General features: G+C 46.2%; 1 protein-coding gene across 5 annotated transcripts in view; it reads left to right on the top strand.

Moving 5' to 3' along the window:
* The window catches only part of arhgap12b (Rho GTPase activating protein 12b), a 52,361-nt gene that overhangs the window by 24,499 nt on the left and 12,575 nt on the right, over positions 1–15,287 (top strand). For all 5 annotated transcript variants that reach the window (XM_034560338.1, XM_034560337.1, XM_034560336.1 and 2 more), the window contains exons 3-4: positions 13,919–14,191; positions 15,145–15,285. In XM_034560338.1, the coding sequence (XP_034416229.1) occupies positions 13,919–14,191; positions 15,145–15,285 (414 nt within the window). The remainder of the gene's footprint in view (positions 1–13,918; positions 14,192–15,144; positions 15,286–15,287) is intronic.

Raw genomic sequence — 15,287 nt, 5'->3', positions numbered from 1 at the left:
TATACAACCAGAGGAGTCACCCCCTGGTGGTCAGCAGAGAGAATGCAGGGCAGAAAACTCCTCCCCCCCCCCCCAATCTGCCGCTCAACTAACGAGATGGATAATGTCTAATCTGTCATCCGGCTCATTATTCAGTGTTCTGGCTGACGTTTCCGCTGATGGCCTGGGAGGAAGCAGTGAAAGGGGGCGTCTGGGGATCAGTTGTGATCACTTTGTTTTCACACACAGCTGGTGGCAGATTTACCCACAACTCCAAAATGTAATCTCAATAATCTTTCCTCCGACACTCGACAAAGGAGAAAAAACACGGCAGGGTTGTTTTTTTTCTAGTTTTTTTTGGCAATTTGGTGATTGCAGCCATGCGACATGTCATTCGCTGTGTAGAAATTGGGTTTCAAATAGCTTTTTGTTGTGGTTGTGTTTGCGACGCTCAGACGTTGTGAGATTGGGTTGTTTTTGGCATTTAGAGCAGCGTCTGCCTTTGTGACTGGAGCATGTGAACCGCAAACTTTATGACCATGGGGTCGCCAACTTTGACCTTTTATGGCCCGCTGGGTGAACTTTGAGCATGGCCACCCGTCAAGCAATCCACTCAGTCCCTTTCTCTCTTTCCCCTCTTTCATCTGCTCTCTCTCCCTCTCGCCCTCTCTCTCTCACTCTGTGTGTCTCTCTCTCTGAGCGGCTCAGGTCACGCAGCTAATGAGTGCTCCTATTTAAGAAGTGAGCAGTAAGGCCCTAAATAGATCTTAAGATCCTTTAATCGGCCGCCGAGGCCTCTGCTGTTCTGTTCAGTGTGACGGCAGTCTGGATGCAGTGAGGCCGTTGCTGAAGCTGTGACATCCACATACCTCGGGCTTGGGACCCCCCCATCAGGCCCCTACTGGACCCGCTGCTCTCGCTCTCTTCTTTTTGGACCATGTTTTCGTACCTGAAGAGCCCACACTACATCGTGAGTATCTGTCATTCAGCACCGTCCGCAAGCTTAGTGCACATGTTGGGTGAGTGGCGGCTTCGGCTACTTGGCTGAAGGCGGAGTAGAGCAGGTGGGTCTTGTCTTGGTCTCTGGTAACAGACGCTCAGGAACTGTGTTTTCTCATTCAGTATTATTTTGGTTTTGCTGTGGTGGAAATTGGCTAAGATTGAGTTGTGGCAGCTTATTTAGGGACATTTTCAGTTTTTGAAAGAAAGACTTCACATTGTAGAGGTTAATATATGGCCCTCGTTCATGCATTTTTACAACGTTTTTATTTTTGTATAACATGAGCTCTTACTGGTTGAGCCGGACAGACTTCTACACTTCATTTAACAGTGATGAACACACAGTGACACTGAGTAGTCTTACCTTCAAAACATGCATTTTAGAGCCAAAACCATCAGTCGATTAGTTGAACAATTGTGACTTGAAAGTTTGACTGATTTGTACATTTCTGTGTAATTTATTTACATTTTGTACCTCAGTTGATCAGAGGATCAACTGGGAATGTAATCTGCACATTAATCAATCTGATAATCCGTGGTTTATGCAGTTTTATGGCAAAAACAACTCATGTTTCTCTCCTCATTAGCTCTGTCATCTTGGAGTGCTCCTCTCCCCACTCATTACACACTCCTCGCAAGGCTTTCGCTCAGTAACCTGTAGTCTAAAGGAAGTTAGTATAATAAGCTCTGCATTGCTACACCATTGAAATACATTTTGAGTAAGAATCGTCCCGTAATATAATAAGCACTGCTGTAAGTTTTCCTACTTTTACTTCAGTGAATTATCTCAATACTTATTCTGACTTTCTTCTTGATCCAAGCATTGTAGGATCTTACTGATGCTACTTGTAGTGTATTTGTAAAGTGGTTGGAGTAGATTGCCCTCAGGAGTCCTGGCGAACCACGGCCATCTATTGTGGTGCGTTCGGGGGGTTGCATAAGAGCGGAAGAGGCCTGATGGTGGTTTCCAGTGTCCTCTTTCAGCATCAAAAGGAGTCCATAACTGCTTCAGAGGGAGCACAAAGAGGAGCCGACCTTCACTTAACTGCAGGGCAAACGCAGTTCAGCGTGAATGGCTGCTGTCTGACGAGGATGTAGTCTGTCGGCGCACAGAGCTGATGCTGTGAGGCGGTCGCCGCCGCCGGTGCGAGGTTGGAGCGCGTCGGTGCACACGGGCAATTTCTTTGACAGAGTGGGTTTTCTCCTCGGCCCTGACACACGCCTGTCCTCCCGTAAAGGCAGAGAAAAGACTTAAGCCACGTTGGCTTTACTCTCTCTCCGCCCACCACCACTCTCCATGGCAACCACAGCTGTCAAGTAGACCCGCTGTGGTTTTATTATTTTCTGAAGGACCTTTCTGCCTTTCTTTCTGTGTCAGTGTTTCAGCCCCGCTCCATCCCGCCTGGAGAGTGGAGAGGCCAACCCCATGTGACTCTTTACACCTCTCTTTACCCTCCCCCCACCCCCACCAGCTCTCCTCCTTACATTGTCAGCTGCTCAGCTGTAGTTACTGAAGGCTGACTGACCATTGTTTTCCTCTGTACCAAGAGCCCCTGTGTCCTGCGCTGTCACACACTTCATGTGCTACGACACAAATAGACCTCGGGCCGCTGCAACCAGGCCTCCTGGGTCTGCTCCATCATCTCATCAACCTCCCTCCAACTCTGTAGAGCAGGACCATGCAGTGGTGACTGGGATGTTGATGTAAAAGCACAGTGGCTATTCAAAGGTTGCTATGTGTGTTTTTCTTCTCAGTACGGCAGTATTATACAACATATAGTTGTGGTATTTTACACTGGCTATTTTACAATGCCGTGAAACGGCTTGAAAACTGATGCGTCTTTAGCAAGAGTACCCAACTCTTTTATGGGTGTTTCCGATTTAACTTTTGTGGAGAGAAGATCACTTTCAGAGTGTGTTTACTTGAATGTACATGCAGAACAGGTTTTACTACATGATGATGTGAATTATTTAGATTAAATACAGGCAAATGTACCTGTCAGTGCGCTTCCATTGTAGTGACGTCCTACAACTGCTTCTCAAGGTTGGTGGGGTTGCCCTGCGTTCCATAGTATTTTTAGAACGCTCTGTATACTTGAACATTAGGGTATGCTTTGTATTCCTAGGCAGTATGCGGAACACATTGAGTATTATGCAGTACGTTGGTGTGCTGTTCGGATCACAACTCATGTCTATCTGATGTCACAGAAAGACTTATCTGAATATGGTTTGTCCTGGATTGTTTTCTTGTTTTTCACATTGCAGTATTACACATCACCATTGTCATTTTCTTCTTCCGTGAACAGGTCTGATTTTGCTTTAGTTTTGATGCCTTTCACCACGACGTCTCTGTCATAAGCTTTAAGGCCCAGGTATGATTATCCATAGGGAGCCTCTAGCAAATCCTTTGTCATAACAGGTGCTTAAGACTTTCTTACACAATGGATGCGTACCAATACCCATACTACTCTAACATTTAGTATGCCAGAAAAGTATTTGGTACGTCCCAATACAAATGCAGCACGCTAAAAATACCAGGATGTTCTCCTGCACCTCGTTGCATTTTTTGCAGCGTGCGGGTCGGCATGCTTCTCTGGCTTTTCTGACCTGCGATTTGGAACGTGGTCAATATAGACTTCACCATGTCTTGAAGTCTTGAAGAGAGGGTTACCCTTTTTAACTGCAGAGGGTAGCAAGCTGTTGAGCGTGGCTCAATAAGAGTGTAATGGTCCTTCAGTGTCTCCAACCTGATGCAATAGAATGAACATGTGTAATCTGTGTGCTGTCAGCAGACACGTAGCCTTCAGTAATCTGTGAATTAGTTCCCAGAGCCGAAGGGATGTTACCACGTACCGGGAGTCTTTGTTATCTAACATTGTTGTTATCTCAGCTCTGCTGTAGTCCACTCTTGATATTTTTGGCCGTTGCATGGTGACAACAGTAACTTGATCTCTCTTTGTCCATTGACCTAGTAGTCGTTTCGTCCGAACATCTGTTCCATTATTTATTCATAATTAAAACTGATACCAGTTTGAAATGCAACATACGGTTTCAATCAGCGCGCCATCTCCACTGCTTGGGACTCACAGGAAAGTGGCTATTTCGATCTCCGGTAGCTGCAGAGGATAGAGGCTCGCGTGCTTTCATCGTGGAGTAATGATATTAGTGGCATGTTTACAGCGGCCATTCATTCGTCCGTCCAAAAGAAACTACTGAGAGCTCTTTGTGTCCTGGTACAAGTGCTATTTTTCCTTTTTTTAGATGAGGAGGCTTACATGCTTACATTGGTTTTGTCAGACACGTGGAGGGTTAATGTTGCAGCCTTGTTCCGTGTGCTAGCCTCCCGGTCAGGTGATGCACGTGAACACACGTACAGGTAGACATACTCTTCTATAATTAGGGATGCAACAACGAATCGATAAAAATCGCATATTAAAATAGTTGGCAACGAATTGCATTATCGATTCGTTGTGTCGCGTGATTATTACGCCACCCAATAAGACGCGGAGATGTTTTAGTATAAAAAAAAAGTTGAGTTGAGCGCGGAGCAATAAGTGTCGAATAAATGATTTATGCTTTTATGATATAGGTTGTGCTGCTTCATGTATTCAGTAAGGCACACGAGGATGCATTGCATCCAGTGCCAAGTTATGTTTTACTGTAGAAAAGAAAAGAGGGTTGACCAATGTAGGCTTGCATGGTGTCAAAGTTGAATTGTCCTGCTCGTGCCTCTTTTTTAAAAATGAAAATGGAAACACTTCTAGCTTTTGTTGGCTCCATCTCGACTAGCTTTAGTGCGACACTGACCCTGTGGTCGATGCTGCTCTTTCCTGTGTATATAGTTCATATACCTTTTTATGTTTGAAGTCTTCACGGATCCTTAACGTTTGGACTCGATCTGAAACGCCCCTCCCCCCCCCCCCCCCCCCCCCCCCCAAAAAAAATACTTTACTTTACTACAATGTAAAACAAGTGAAAAACAGGAAGTCGTCAATTATTTGGGCCAGGCTAGCGAGCTAGCTTAATTAGCTTGAACCAATCACGCTGGAGGCATGAGGGCTGGATTAGTCATTAACCAAGGGCTTAGCTGTCAGCTGTCAGCCACGCAAGAATGCTACTAAGTCTCTCGGTCTCTCGGTGCTCCCTGCCACTAAGAAATAATAATTCCGGGAGCAAAAATACTTCCTAAAATACAGTGGCGCTGTTCTGTTTATAGTCAGAGCCACCGGTGGTTGGATCAGACACCAGCTGTAAATGTCTCTGTCGAATGTACAGCCGGCTGGTTTCCTGTGCGGAACATGATATTGTTGTGCATATTGCTGAAAAGCTGACCTGAAATCAATCTGCAGCGGCACTAATTAAGCAAGTTTTCCTCATCTCAAAGTGTGATATTTACTGGTGTCAGCACTCTTTTGGTTTTGGCCCTGTGGTGGGAGAAAACCCGATGGTTTGAAAGCAGTCTTTGATCCGCAAAGACCCCTCAAAGTGAGTGATAAGAGAGATTTGGCAATGCCGGGTCCATTAAAGAAATTGAATCAGTCAGGCCACTGGCAGGTCGTTTGACTTGTGCAGCCAAGATTCATTTATTAGGCCCCTTCTCGCTCAGTCTCCTCTCAGGAGTGTAAGACAAATCCATTACATCCCTTTCTTCCCCCTTTTTTGTTATGGAGTGCTCTGTCATCCCGTCCCGCAAGTCCGGTGTTTTGTCCCCTTGCTCTGTGATCGCAGAGCACTGGCTCACGACCGGAGTGTATCGGAGTCAAAGGTGGCCACAAAATGGAGCGGAGGAGGTGTGAGTGCAGTGCCCAGACCTGACAGACTGCTAGGGGGTCTGGGGTGCGGCTCTTGCTGTGTTGATCTGTGGCTCTTGACCTCTGCTCGCAGGCCTAGCGTGCACATGTGCACACAGTCTCTTCGGGTCCGTTTCACCCGTGCACTCCTTTTCCCAGTGTGTTTCTCAAAGGAGAGGCCTGCTGGTCACTGGAATTTGCTGACTGACCATGTTAGCTTGGAGAGCTTTTTTTATGGAACCAAATGGTGTACAATGAAGGACATTCCAGGGCAAGTAAGCCCAGAGAAACCCAATGAGCAGTTATGACTGACTAGTGTGAGCCCATTTAGCTAGCAGTAGCACCCATTGGTCTGTGGGCTGCCTTTGTGAAGCCTCAAGTTCGGGCATTCTGGCGGTCGCCATCTTGTTTTTTTGCAACCAAAGTGAAAAAGGGTTCGGAAAAGCCTTGAAAGGAGGCAATGAAGAAAGGCAGGAAAGGAGGCAATGAAGGAAGGAATGAAGCCAGGCAAGGAAGGAAGGAAGAATGGACCCCCCTGCGCTCTCTCTGTGTGTACACATTTACTCCACAAACATATCAGTGCGTTCGGCTCTGTCTTTCCTCTCTATTGATAATACTATTTTGGTGATTTGATCATGTTTTTTTTTTTACAGTGTTTTAAATGTTTTTTATAGAAAATCCACTCCCAGTGTTAAGGTCTCGTCTACCCTTCATCCTGGTGCCCTGGTTTCTCCCTCTCTGTGTTTTAATTTCTCTTTTTCTCTCTTCTGTCTGACTTTTTCCCTCTCTCATTTCTTGGATTGTGATTCATATCTTTGATTATTTAGATAATAGAGTTTTGCTTCCATTATTTACTGTTATACATTTCCACTACAAGGATTGTCAGCAATTCAGGTCAATGTTTATGTGCTTTGATGCTTTTCACCACGAAGTTTCCCTTTCTGTTGTTTTCAGCCATTTTCAGCTGTTTTATATATTTCGGCTTCAAACTTCAGATTTTAGCATTCCAACGCATTTTCTAGTTTGATAGAGCCTGTGCTGCTTCGGAAAAAGCCTTGAAAGGAGGCAATGAAGGAAGGCAGGCAGGAAAGGAGGCAATGAAGGAAGGAAGGAAGGAAGGAATGAAGCCAGGGAAGGAAGGATGGATCCCCCTGCACTCTCTCTGTTGGTCAGTAGAGAGAATACAGGTTCAATGCACTTTTCAGAATGGGAGGTTGCCGCCTAATTCCACGCTGTGTGTGTGTTTGCCCAGGCTGCACTGATCTGATGATCACACCGAACTGGAAAAGAAACGCACGCCAAGGGGCACCAAGACGAGGCACGCCCAGGTGCTGCAGGTGGCGCCGCCTCAAGCCGCTCATTGCACAAATCATATCAGGCTCGCTGACAGTGAGCAGCATTATGCAATCACACGCACAATCTCTGACTTGGTGTCTCGCAAGCGTGCATCTTTACACACACACAAACGCCAGCAGCTGTATGGTCCTGGCTGCGCTTACCCGCTGATATTTGTGATGCACACCAAGACATTTGAGAAAACCTCTCCAGGAATGTCTCCATATGCTTTAAAGAGAGGAACCAGACTGTGAAGCAGGCGTCTGTCTGATTCTGGCTCGTCTGTTTAGTTTAGCTTAGCCCCAGAAATTGCAGCCAAACCCTGCAATCCATTGGGTGCCTATATAAAATCATTATGGACATGTTGTCCCAGATATGAATTGTTTGATTCCCCCCCGCTCCAGTTAAGCCCGCTTACTGGCCCCCCTCGTACTGCGGCCCAGTACGATAGACTTGTTTTTTGCACACAAGACTGCAGGCTTCCCCCGTCCTCGCAAAATCCACCCTCTCCCTCCTCGTTCATTAACATTTGAAGAGAGAAATGGGATTGGAGAGGTGCAGCAAAGCCCCTCCTGTAACTCACATGGAAGGCATGAACAGAGCAGCAGAGATTCGAAAGGGGATCTGAAATCATGTACAACGGATCCTTTTTTGACAAGAATCTCCACTTCGGCTGTCAACCGCAGCTTGTTTCCTCCACTCTGAAACCGTTCTATGCTCTAATCTACCAAAGTGCCCTTTTTCTGCAGCCTCGGAGCAGTTTTTGTCTGCGGTATCCAAGCAGCAGAAGCAGTGTCTATAGGACCAGTTACTCTCAGCTGGAGGTTTGTCACAAGCAAGGTGTATTTCCACAGACACTGACTGACATTTTGGCCTGAGCGCTATCAGTCCGGGATCACAAAAAGGTTAATTGCTCTCGTCATCGCCAGGTTGCGAGGCCCGCCGAGTCCTCCGATCCGTAAAATGAAAGTAGCTGTCGTCATCCGTGCGTGTGCGTGTGCGTGTGGCGGGAGATGAAGGAGGTCAGCGGAGGAGGATGAGAGGATGGAGAACAGAGGGAGCAGAGTGGATTGATGCGCCAGCTCCCTCATAACCCCCGTGGCCTGTCTTCAAACACTCCGCCACACAACCCCCCGCTCACGATTGGCTGTGCTAGTGCGACTGTCGCCATGGCCACGGATGCAGCTCCTTCAGTCTCCACGCCACCTACTTCCCCACCCCGTCGCACTTCCTTCAAACCTGCTTTCATCTCATTCAATTACACAATCACATTACGTAAGAGGAAATGCACACATGGTGCCACATACATGACGGAAGATGGCGCAGAGTCATTATTTTTTTGCCCCACTGCTGGGATATCCTCACATCCCACTTTTCTTTTTTACTGCCGTTAGTTCCATTCAAGACCCACTTACATCAGAGAGGATGTCACATAGAATATTTATTGGAGGGTATATGGAAGAAAACACAAAAGACAATATATGACGCACAGACAATACACTGACTGCGAGGTGTCCTTTAGGAGCATCGAGCATGCTAAAAGTAACTGTGTTCTTCACACCGAGTCACAAGCACTAATACCAGTGTCTTAAATGATCTGAAATGGGTTGTGGGCTGCGTCCAAGGACAATGCATTTCAATGTCGATAAAAACGTTCCAACTTAACGCAAACCTGTGAAAGTGGTCGGGTTAGAGCTCTTCACTAACCCTTCTTATTTTTGTTAAATTCTTCGCACAGCTACAAGTTGACAACACAGTGACCTTCTGTGCATTTCAATTCACGTAGAAAATCCAAGGGCCACGCAAAAGACACGACAAGAGCTCTTGGGGATGGATATGGACGCCAGCGGGAGGAGGAGAGGGCAAGCGTTAACTTTTCTTAATTGTGCCCATTTGCCTGAGATGTGGTCAAATGACTGACCAACGAACCATGAAGAGGCTTGGCAGTTTCATATCGTAACAGAAGGTCAGTTTTATATCTCAAGGCTCGGCCATTTAGTGATTTATACACCGTACAAGTTTTAAGATGTGTCTCTTCCTTGACAAACTATAAGCCATGTGATGTCTGCAGGGCTGATGTAATGCGTTCTGCGTCTCCTAGCGGCAGCACATTGTTAATGAGCTGCAGCAGAATCATGGTCGAGAGTGTCCAAAACGTTAAGAGCTGCTCAGATATGACTAATGTGTCAGTGCAGCGCAGCGATGCTGCAGAGCCGTTGCCATGTGTGCGCTGGGGAGGAAGCCCCTCCCGTCCCCACTCACACCACACCTCTAGTGGCTAGGATGCATTTGAGGGGAGCCTCCCGCCCACACACTGTACCCAACCTGACATAGACACCAAGTGGGCTTGGGGTGCAACTACAGCCCCGCATCTCCATTGCGGCCCTCACCCCGACCTGTGCTTCTCTACACACACACAGACACACACACACACACACACGTGATCGTACAAGTGCAGTGGTACAGAAGGCTGGAGCGGACAGAGTAGTATTCCCAACATGGGATTGCTACAGTAAGTTGTGTTCCACGCAGCCGAGTCTAATCTCTATTAGCGAGCCAGTTTTCATCGGCCCCCTAAGTTGAATCAAGGCGCACGTTTCCGTGTTGGGCGTTCCCACACTCGCTCTCCAGGCTGCATAATGCATTCAGTTTGTGGTGGACCTCTCACGCCCCCCCCCCCGCGCCCTCCCAGGTCCTTTTTTTTTTTAATTACCTGTCAAAGACACCCCTGCCTTGCCAACTCTCTGCCACATCTCATTCACCTCAAACCAGCCAAGGATCTGCCTATGAGGACAAAGCCAGGGGGCGATTCACAACAAGGCAGGCGTTGAGAGGACTCCCAGTGCATTGTGGGAAGAATTCACTGACCCCCAGTTATGAATATGTAAAAGTTGCGTTACTTTCATTGTTGGATGTTGTTAGTCCATGAGCTGATCGTATCTATTTTCAGCCAGTTCTTTAGCTTATCAGATCAGATATACTTGTATCAGCTGCAAAAAACTGCAGCACTGAACGCAGAGAACATGTTTATACCTACGTCTATCATGTATTCTGCATGATCCCTATCATCATAAATAGGTGTTTATGTTAGTAAATGGATTTGCATATAAGATATGATGTATTATATTCTAAAAACATCAGGAATTCAGTATCAACCAGATGCTAAGGCTGAAATGCCTCATCTTGCATTTACTGTCTGCAACCTTACGGTACATCCAGTAATGTCCATCACTCATGGATCTATTTTGTATAATTAAAAAAGAAAAGACTAACATTCTGTGAGTAATCAAAAACCATATATATGTGTTTTCAAGACCAGAAATGCGAGCAGTGTACTGTTGAAAGATGTGCATTACCTGCAGGGAAATGTTGAAGCTCATCACGGACACGAGCATACTAATGTACACCTCATCACTTCTTCATCTCACTTCCTCTGCCACATCCCTTTCTGTCTTCCTTCCTCTTGCCGTCTACTTCCCCACCTATGCCCCCCCAAAACTAGGCAACAACTTTTGCCAATACACTGTTGCGCAATCGATTCGCACTCATTTGTCCAGGTGAAAGATGCACAATGATCCCTTTTGAGGGCTGTCCGAGCAGCCGGTTCATCTGTCTGCCGCGCCCCGATTTGACTCGAACACACAGAGGTACACTCTGATAGAGGAAGCTCTGACTTGTTCAACGCCATTTCCTATTGCGTCAGACGCGTTTTTGCATCGTGTTTCTGTGAGGCAGACGTGTCCGGTTCCCCCTTTCGCCTCTTGTTACACCGTCTGTCTCAAATTCCCCTCCTGCCTTCACAGCCAGACCGTTGACACAGCCAGGAAGACGGTAGGGGGATAAGAAAAGAAGAAAAAAAACATGGAGCCCTGGTGCCAAAGAGGGAGGCAAAGGGTCTCCCGTCACATTTGATGGCCGCCATGCATCGCCATGCGTCGTGCATTCAGTACATTCCGGGGTTACAGGAGAGCCGGGGAGGATGACGACGAGGTGTTTGTGTGCGGCCCTGGACACAAGGTGACACAGACGATAGGGACCTGACACAAAAACAGGAAAATATGTGGACTTTGTTTGTCTCAAGCAGGGGATATTTTCATGACAGTGTCCACTTTTAATATAGAACAGGTGTGGGGGGGGGGGCTGCTTTGCCAACAGATTGAATCTCATGTGCTGTAACAATTCATTTCCCGGTGTCCTTTATTTCCCTCAAAGTATCCGTTTCTAGTTTGAGAGCTTTCTGCCGTTGCCAGCTTTGTTCTGTTTAAACTGTTAAATGGAATTCCAGGTAGCAGTTTGCCCGTCTGAAAAAGGAGCACACTGCACTCTGCCAGTAAAACACTTGATGTTGAGTTCAGTTGATCACTTTCTCGCTGTCACCTGCTGTTCAAGCCATGTGTCGGTTGTACCCCATGCTGCACATTGCATGAGGCGTTTCCAGTACAGAACAGGCCATCTTTGCAAAAAGAGGGCACCTATTGTTTCTTGACATCACTTATATTTAAAGATTCAAGGGAGCAGTTGGTCACCAAGCTCATTTTTTCATTAAGGCTGCACTTTATAACTTGTCATATTTGCTCAAACTGTCTTTTCAAGCTGTGGGGGGGGGGACCAGGTCCTCTGCCTCCTCGTCGTGCTCCTAATGACGTTTGCAAGATCCCACCGTGTCTGAAGGGAAAACAGCTAATTGGAGCCGAGGACGTCACTGCTCATGATCTCTGATGAAACTTTGAATCGAGGCAGCGCTGATTAATAATGAATCAAGACTCTATCGCTATATAGTCTCTTGCCTCAAATGTTTCCAGATACATATTTAAGTGTTTAACAGTTTCCTGCTTGGTTTTGGCTCCACTGATGCCGAGTAACAGACTCTCTCTCCTTTGACAGCTGAACGTTACACTACAATATATAGATATAGATATTTTTTAATTGCATGGAGGTGAGCAGCGTGGTTAACAGGCTCTCCCCCTTGCTCTCATCCTTATGTTAAAGGTCTAAACTTTAAACTGAGACCCGACCTTTTCCTTAAGTTTGTCCTAGCCTAAACTAACCGTCTCAATTAACTGTCAGATTAAAGATACTGTGGGATCTCTTGTAAACACAAGTTGTGTCTTTTGTGTGTAGATCTGAACATGTTGAGTGCGTTTCCATCCTCTTCAAACATTTGCAAAGTATTGAAAGCTTCCGTTGCGAGCAATTTTCTTCTGCTCTACCATTGTTGGCAGATTGCTACCTTTCGTGGTGCTTGACCTTCACCTATAGTGGACTAGACACCATTGGCAGGACAGTGGATTGTGGTACTAGAGGTCAAAACCTGTGTTCAGGGAGTACTACTGTGGAAACGGTTGTTTAAGAACTTCTGTGGCTCTGGAGGGAGCTTTGTCAAAGTCTGAGAAAACAACCCCTGTGACCACAGCAAAAATCTATACCGAGTTGCATTATGGGAAATGTTTGATTGAGGGCTTGATGGAGCTGGACCCATTAAAGTCCAGATAAGTTCCTCAGTCCCAGCCTCACACTAGGGCTACATTCAGTAGTCTATATTTTGGCTCAATCTCTCCCACATTATTCCCTAAAAACCCAGTGAGAGCTGCGGCAGTCTAGGTCATCGTGTCTGAACCCGAGGTCATCCAAAGGGTCACCTCTCGGCAGTTTAACTCCAATGCTGGAGCACTCGCCATGCGTTGGACTGATACTGAGAAGCAGTGGGTGAAACCTAACTGAAAACAGCAGGACGCGGCTGAATCCTTTCCTCCACACCGGAATGTGTGCAGGATATTAAATAATCATTTCTCTGAAAAATATTCCTGTTATTCCAAAAGCCGGCAGGAAGTCCCATCTGTGTCCCGAGAACAGTTTAGATCCTCCACTGAAGTGCATTCCTCACCTGTAACAAACAGAAGGGGAGAGGCGTGGTGCTGGCACAGCCTCTTATATTCTCTTTAGTGGTCGTTTATCCGCTCACTGTTTCACAGAACGTTTGGTGCTGCAGAGACACAGAGCTGGCATTAGTCAAAAAGCAGGAGCATTTCAAAAATATCTTTCGGAGACCACACTGTTTGAACCATCTCTGAGGTGCGTCCACGCTGACACTGACGAGCCACATTTGTCACAAAGTTTGTCGGCTGCTGTTGCTTGCAAAGAAAACCCTCCAGCGAGGGTTAGAGCATCAAAATTCCTGTCTGCTCCCTGTTTGCGGGCGTCTGCTCCCTGTTTGCGGGCGTCTGCTCCCTGTTTGCGGGCGTCTGCTCCCTGGTTGCGGGCGTCTGCTCCCTGGTTGCGGGCATCTGCTCCCTCATTGCGGTTGTCTGCTCCCTCATTGCAGGCTTCTACTCCCTCATTGAGGTTCTGTCTCTTCTATCTTTCTCTTTTCTTTGTAACTTCTGTTTTTAAAAGTGCTACACATGTTAGCGCCCTCATGCTAATAGCGGTAGCCTTTTATGTCCACATTCTTTGTCCCAGGCCTCCAATCAGAGTGATGAATGATTATGTTACTGTCCCTAATCCATCCGTTTGGAGAACCTGATCAGAATTTTTTTTTTATATCTGCAAGCCACATGTGGTGTGTGATTTGATCAGCAGCTGCATCCTGCTGTGCAGACTGTCAGAGACTCATAACTCACTGAAAGAGAAGTTGGGTTTTTAGAGGGTTTTCGGTTTTGGAATTCATGCAATATCATTGAATTAATAGAAGACACTCTGGAGAAGCTAGGGGAAAAACTGGGGGAAAAAGTAAAGTTCAGATCTTTATAAAAACCTGAGGATTTTAATAAAAGAATTGTTCATGATCTGACCTCCTCTCTCCTTTCCTCCACCAGACAACATCACCGACTGGTCAGGGCCGGTCCGACTCGCCGGTCTACACCAACCTCCAGGAGCTGAAGCTCTCTCAGTCCAGCCTGCCGCCCATACCCTCCAGTTCCCCTCTCCACATCCTGGGCGACTGGGAGACCCACAAAGACCTCAGCGGCAGGCATTTTTACTACAACCGTGCCAGCGGGGAGCGGACCTGGAAGCCGCCACGTACCAGAGACGCCAGTGGCAGCAGCAGCAGCATCCGAGGAGACAGCCAGGGCACAGCGGAGAGTGAGGTGAGGGATCAATTTGAGCCATTTATCAATAAAATAATTCAAAGTTATTTAATCGTGAGACTGTGACTTCTGTATAATAATAGCTTCTAATTGGGCAGCATACGGAGTCCCGAGAGATAGTAATCCATATTTTAATTCTCATTTTAATTGTTTTCTCTTCATAACAGGTGTTTAATAACTAATAATCTTCCTACAATACTGAAAAAGATTATCCTGGAATAAAAAACTTTTTTCAGCTGCTCATTAGTCATAAACACTTTTTTTCTTCTTCTATTCACACTTGCCTCTCAGGGCTTCCAGCAAGGACATAGCACACACAATAGTAGCCACAGAATCACTCCTATTTCGACCTACAGGAAACGCAGCAGTAGGTGTGTGATTGTATGTGGGGAGAAGTCAAAGCTGAGCATATAAACAATCTGTAAATGGACTGTATGGCAGTCAGTGTTGATCAAACAGGCTGTGGTGATGGTGTGGTGGACTTCAAATGACTTAACACAGGGTTGTGGTTGGTAAGAGAACAAGAGTGCATTTGATATGGGGAAGTCATGCTTTCCTGTCAAGTTGTAGAGTTCTTCCTAACTATGCAACACCGCCCCCATGGTGGTTTACCTTGTAGTATTATGTTAGGTAGAGAAAGGTGGTCATATTATATATGACCAGTTTTTTGCATTTCATAGACCAACAAATTCATACATTTTTCATATACATGTTAATCAGTGATAAATGGTAATCATTCATAGCAAATTAATTATTACATTTTAACGTTGTTTACAAAGACGCAGCATTGAGTATTTAAACAGTTTTAATGCTTTTATATGTTTTGATGCTTTGGAAAATTCTCTTGCTTCCTTGATGATAATTTACTGTAAATATGATACTACAGACAGCAGCCTGTTAGCTTAGCTTAGCTAATGAACCACATAAAAAGCTTTCATCTCTTGTCCTCACAGCCGCTGTCCTCAGAGGAAAACTTTCACAGCACCCACTCCAGTCAGTCTGACAGCCAGTACGGGTCGCCCCCTAGAGGCTGGTCTGAGGAGCTGGATGAACATGGACACACACTCTACGTCTCCGAATACACACAGGAGAAGGT

Source organism: Cyclopterus lumpus, chromosome 20 (assembly GCF_009769545.1).
Source record: "Cyclopterus lumpus isolate fCycLum1 chromosome 20, fCycLum1.pri, whole genome shotgun sequence".
Classification (NCBI taxonomy): Eukaryota; Metazoa; Chordata; class Actinopteri; order Perciformes; family Cyclopteridae; genus Cyclopterus; species Cyclopterus lumpus.
This window is presented reverse-complemented; position numbering and strand designations above follow the sequence as displayed.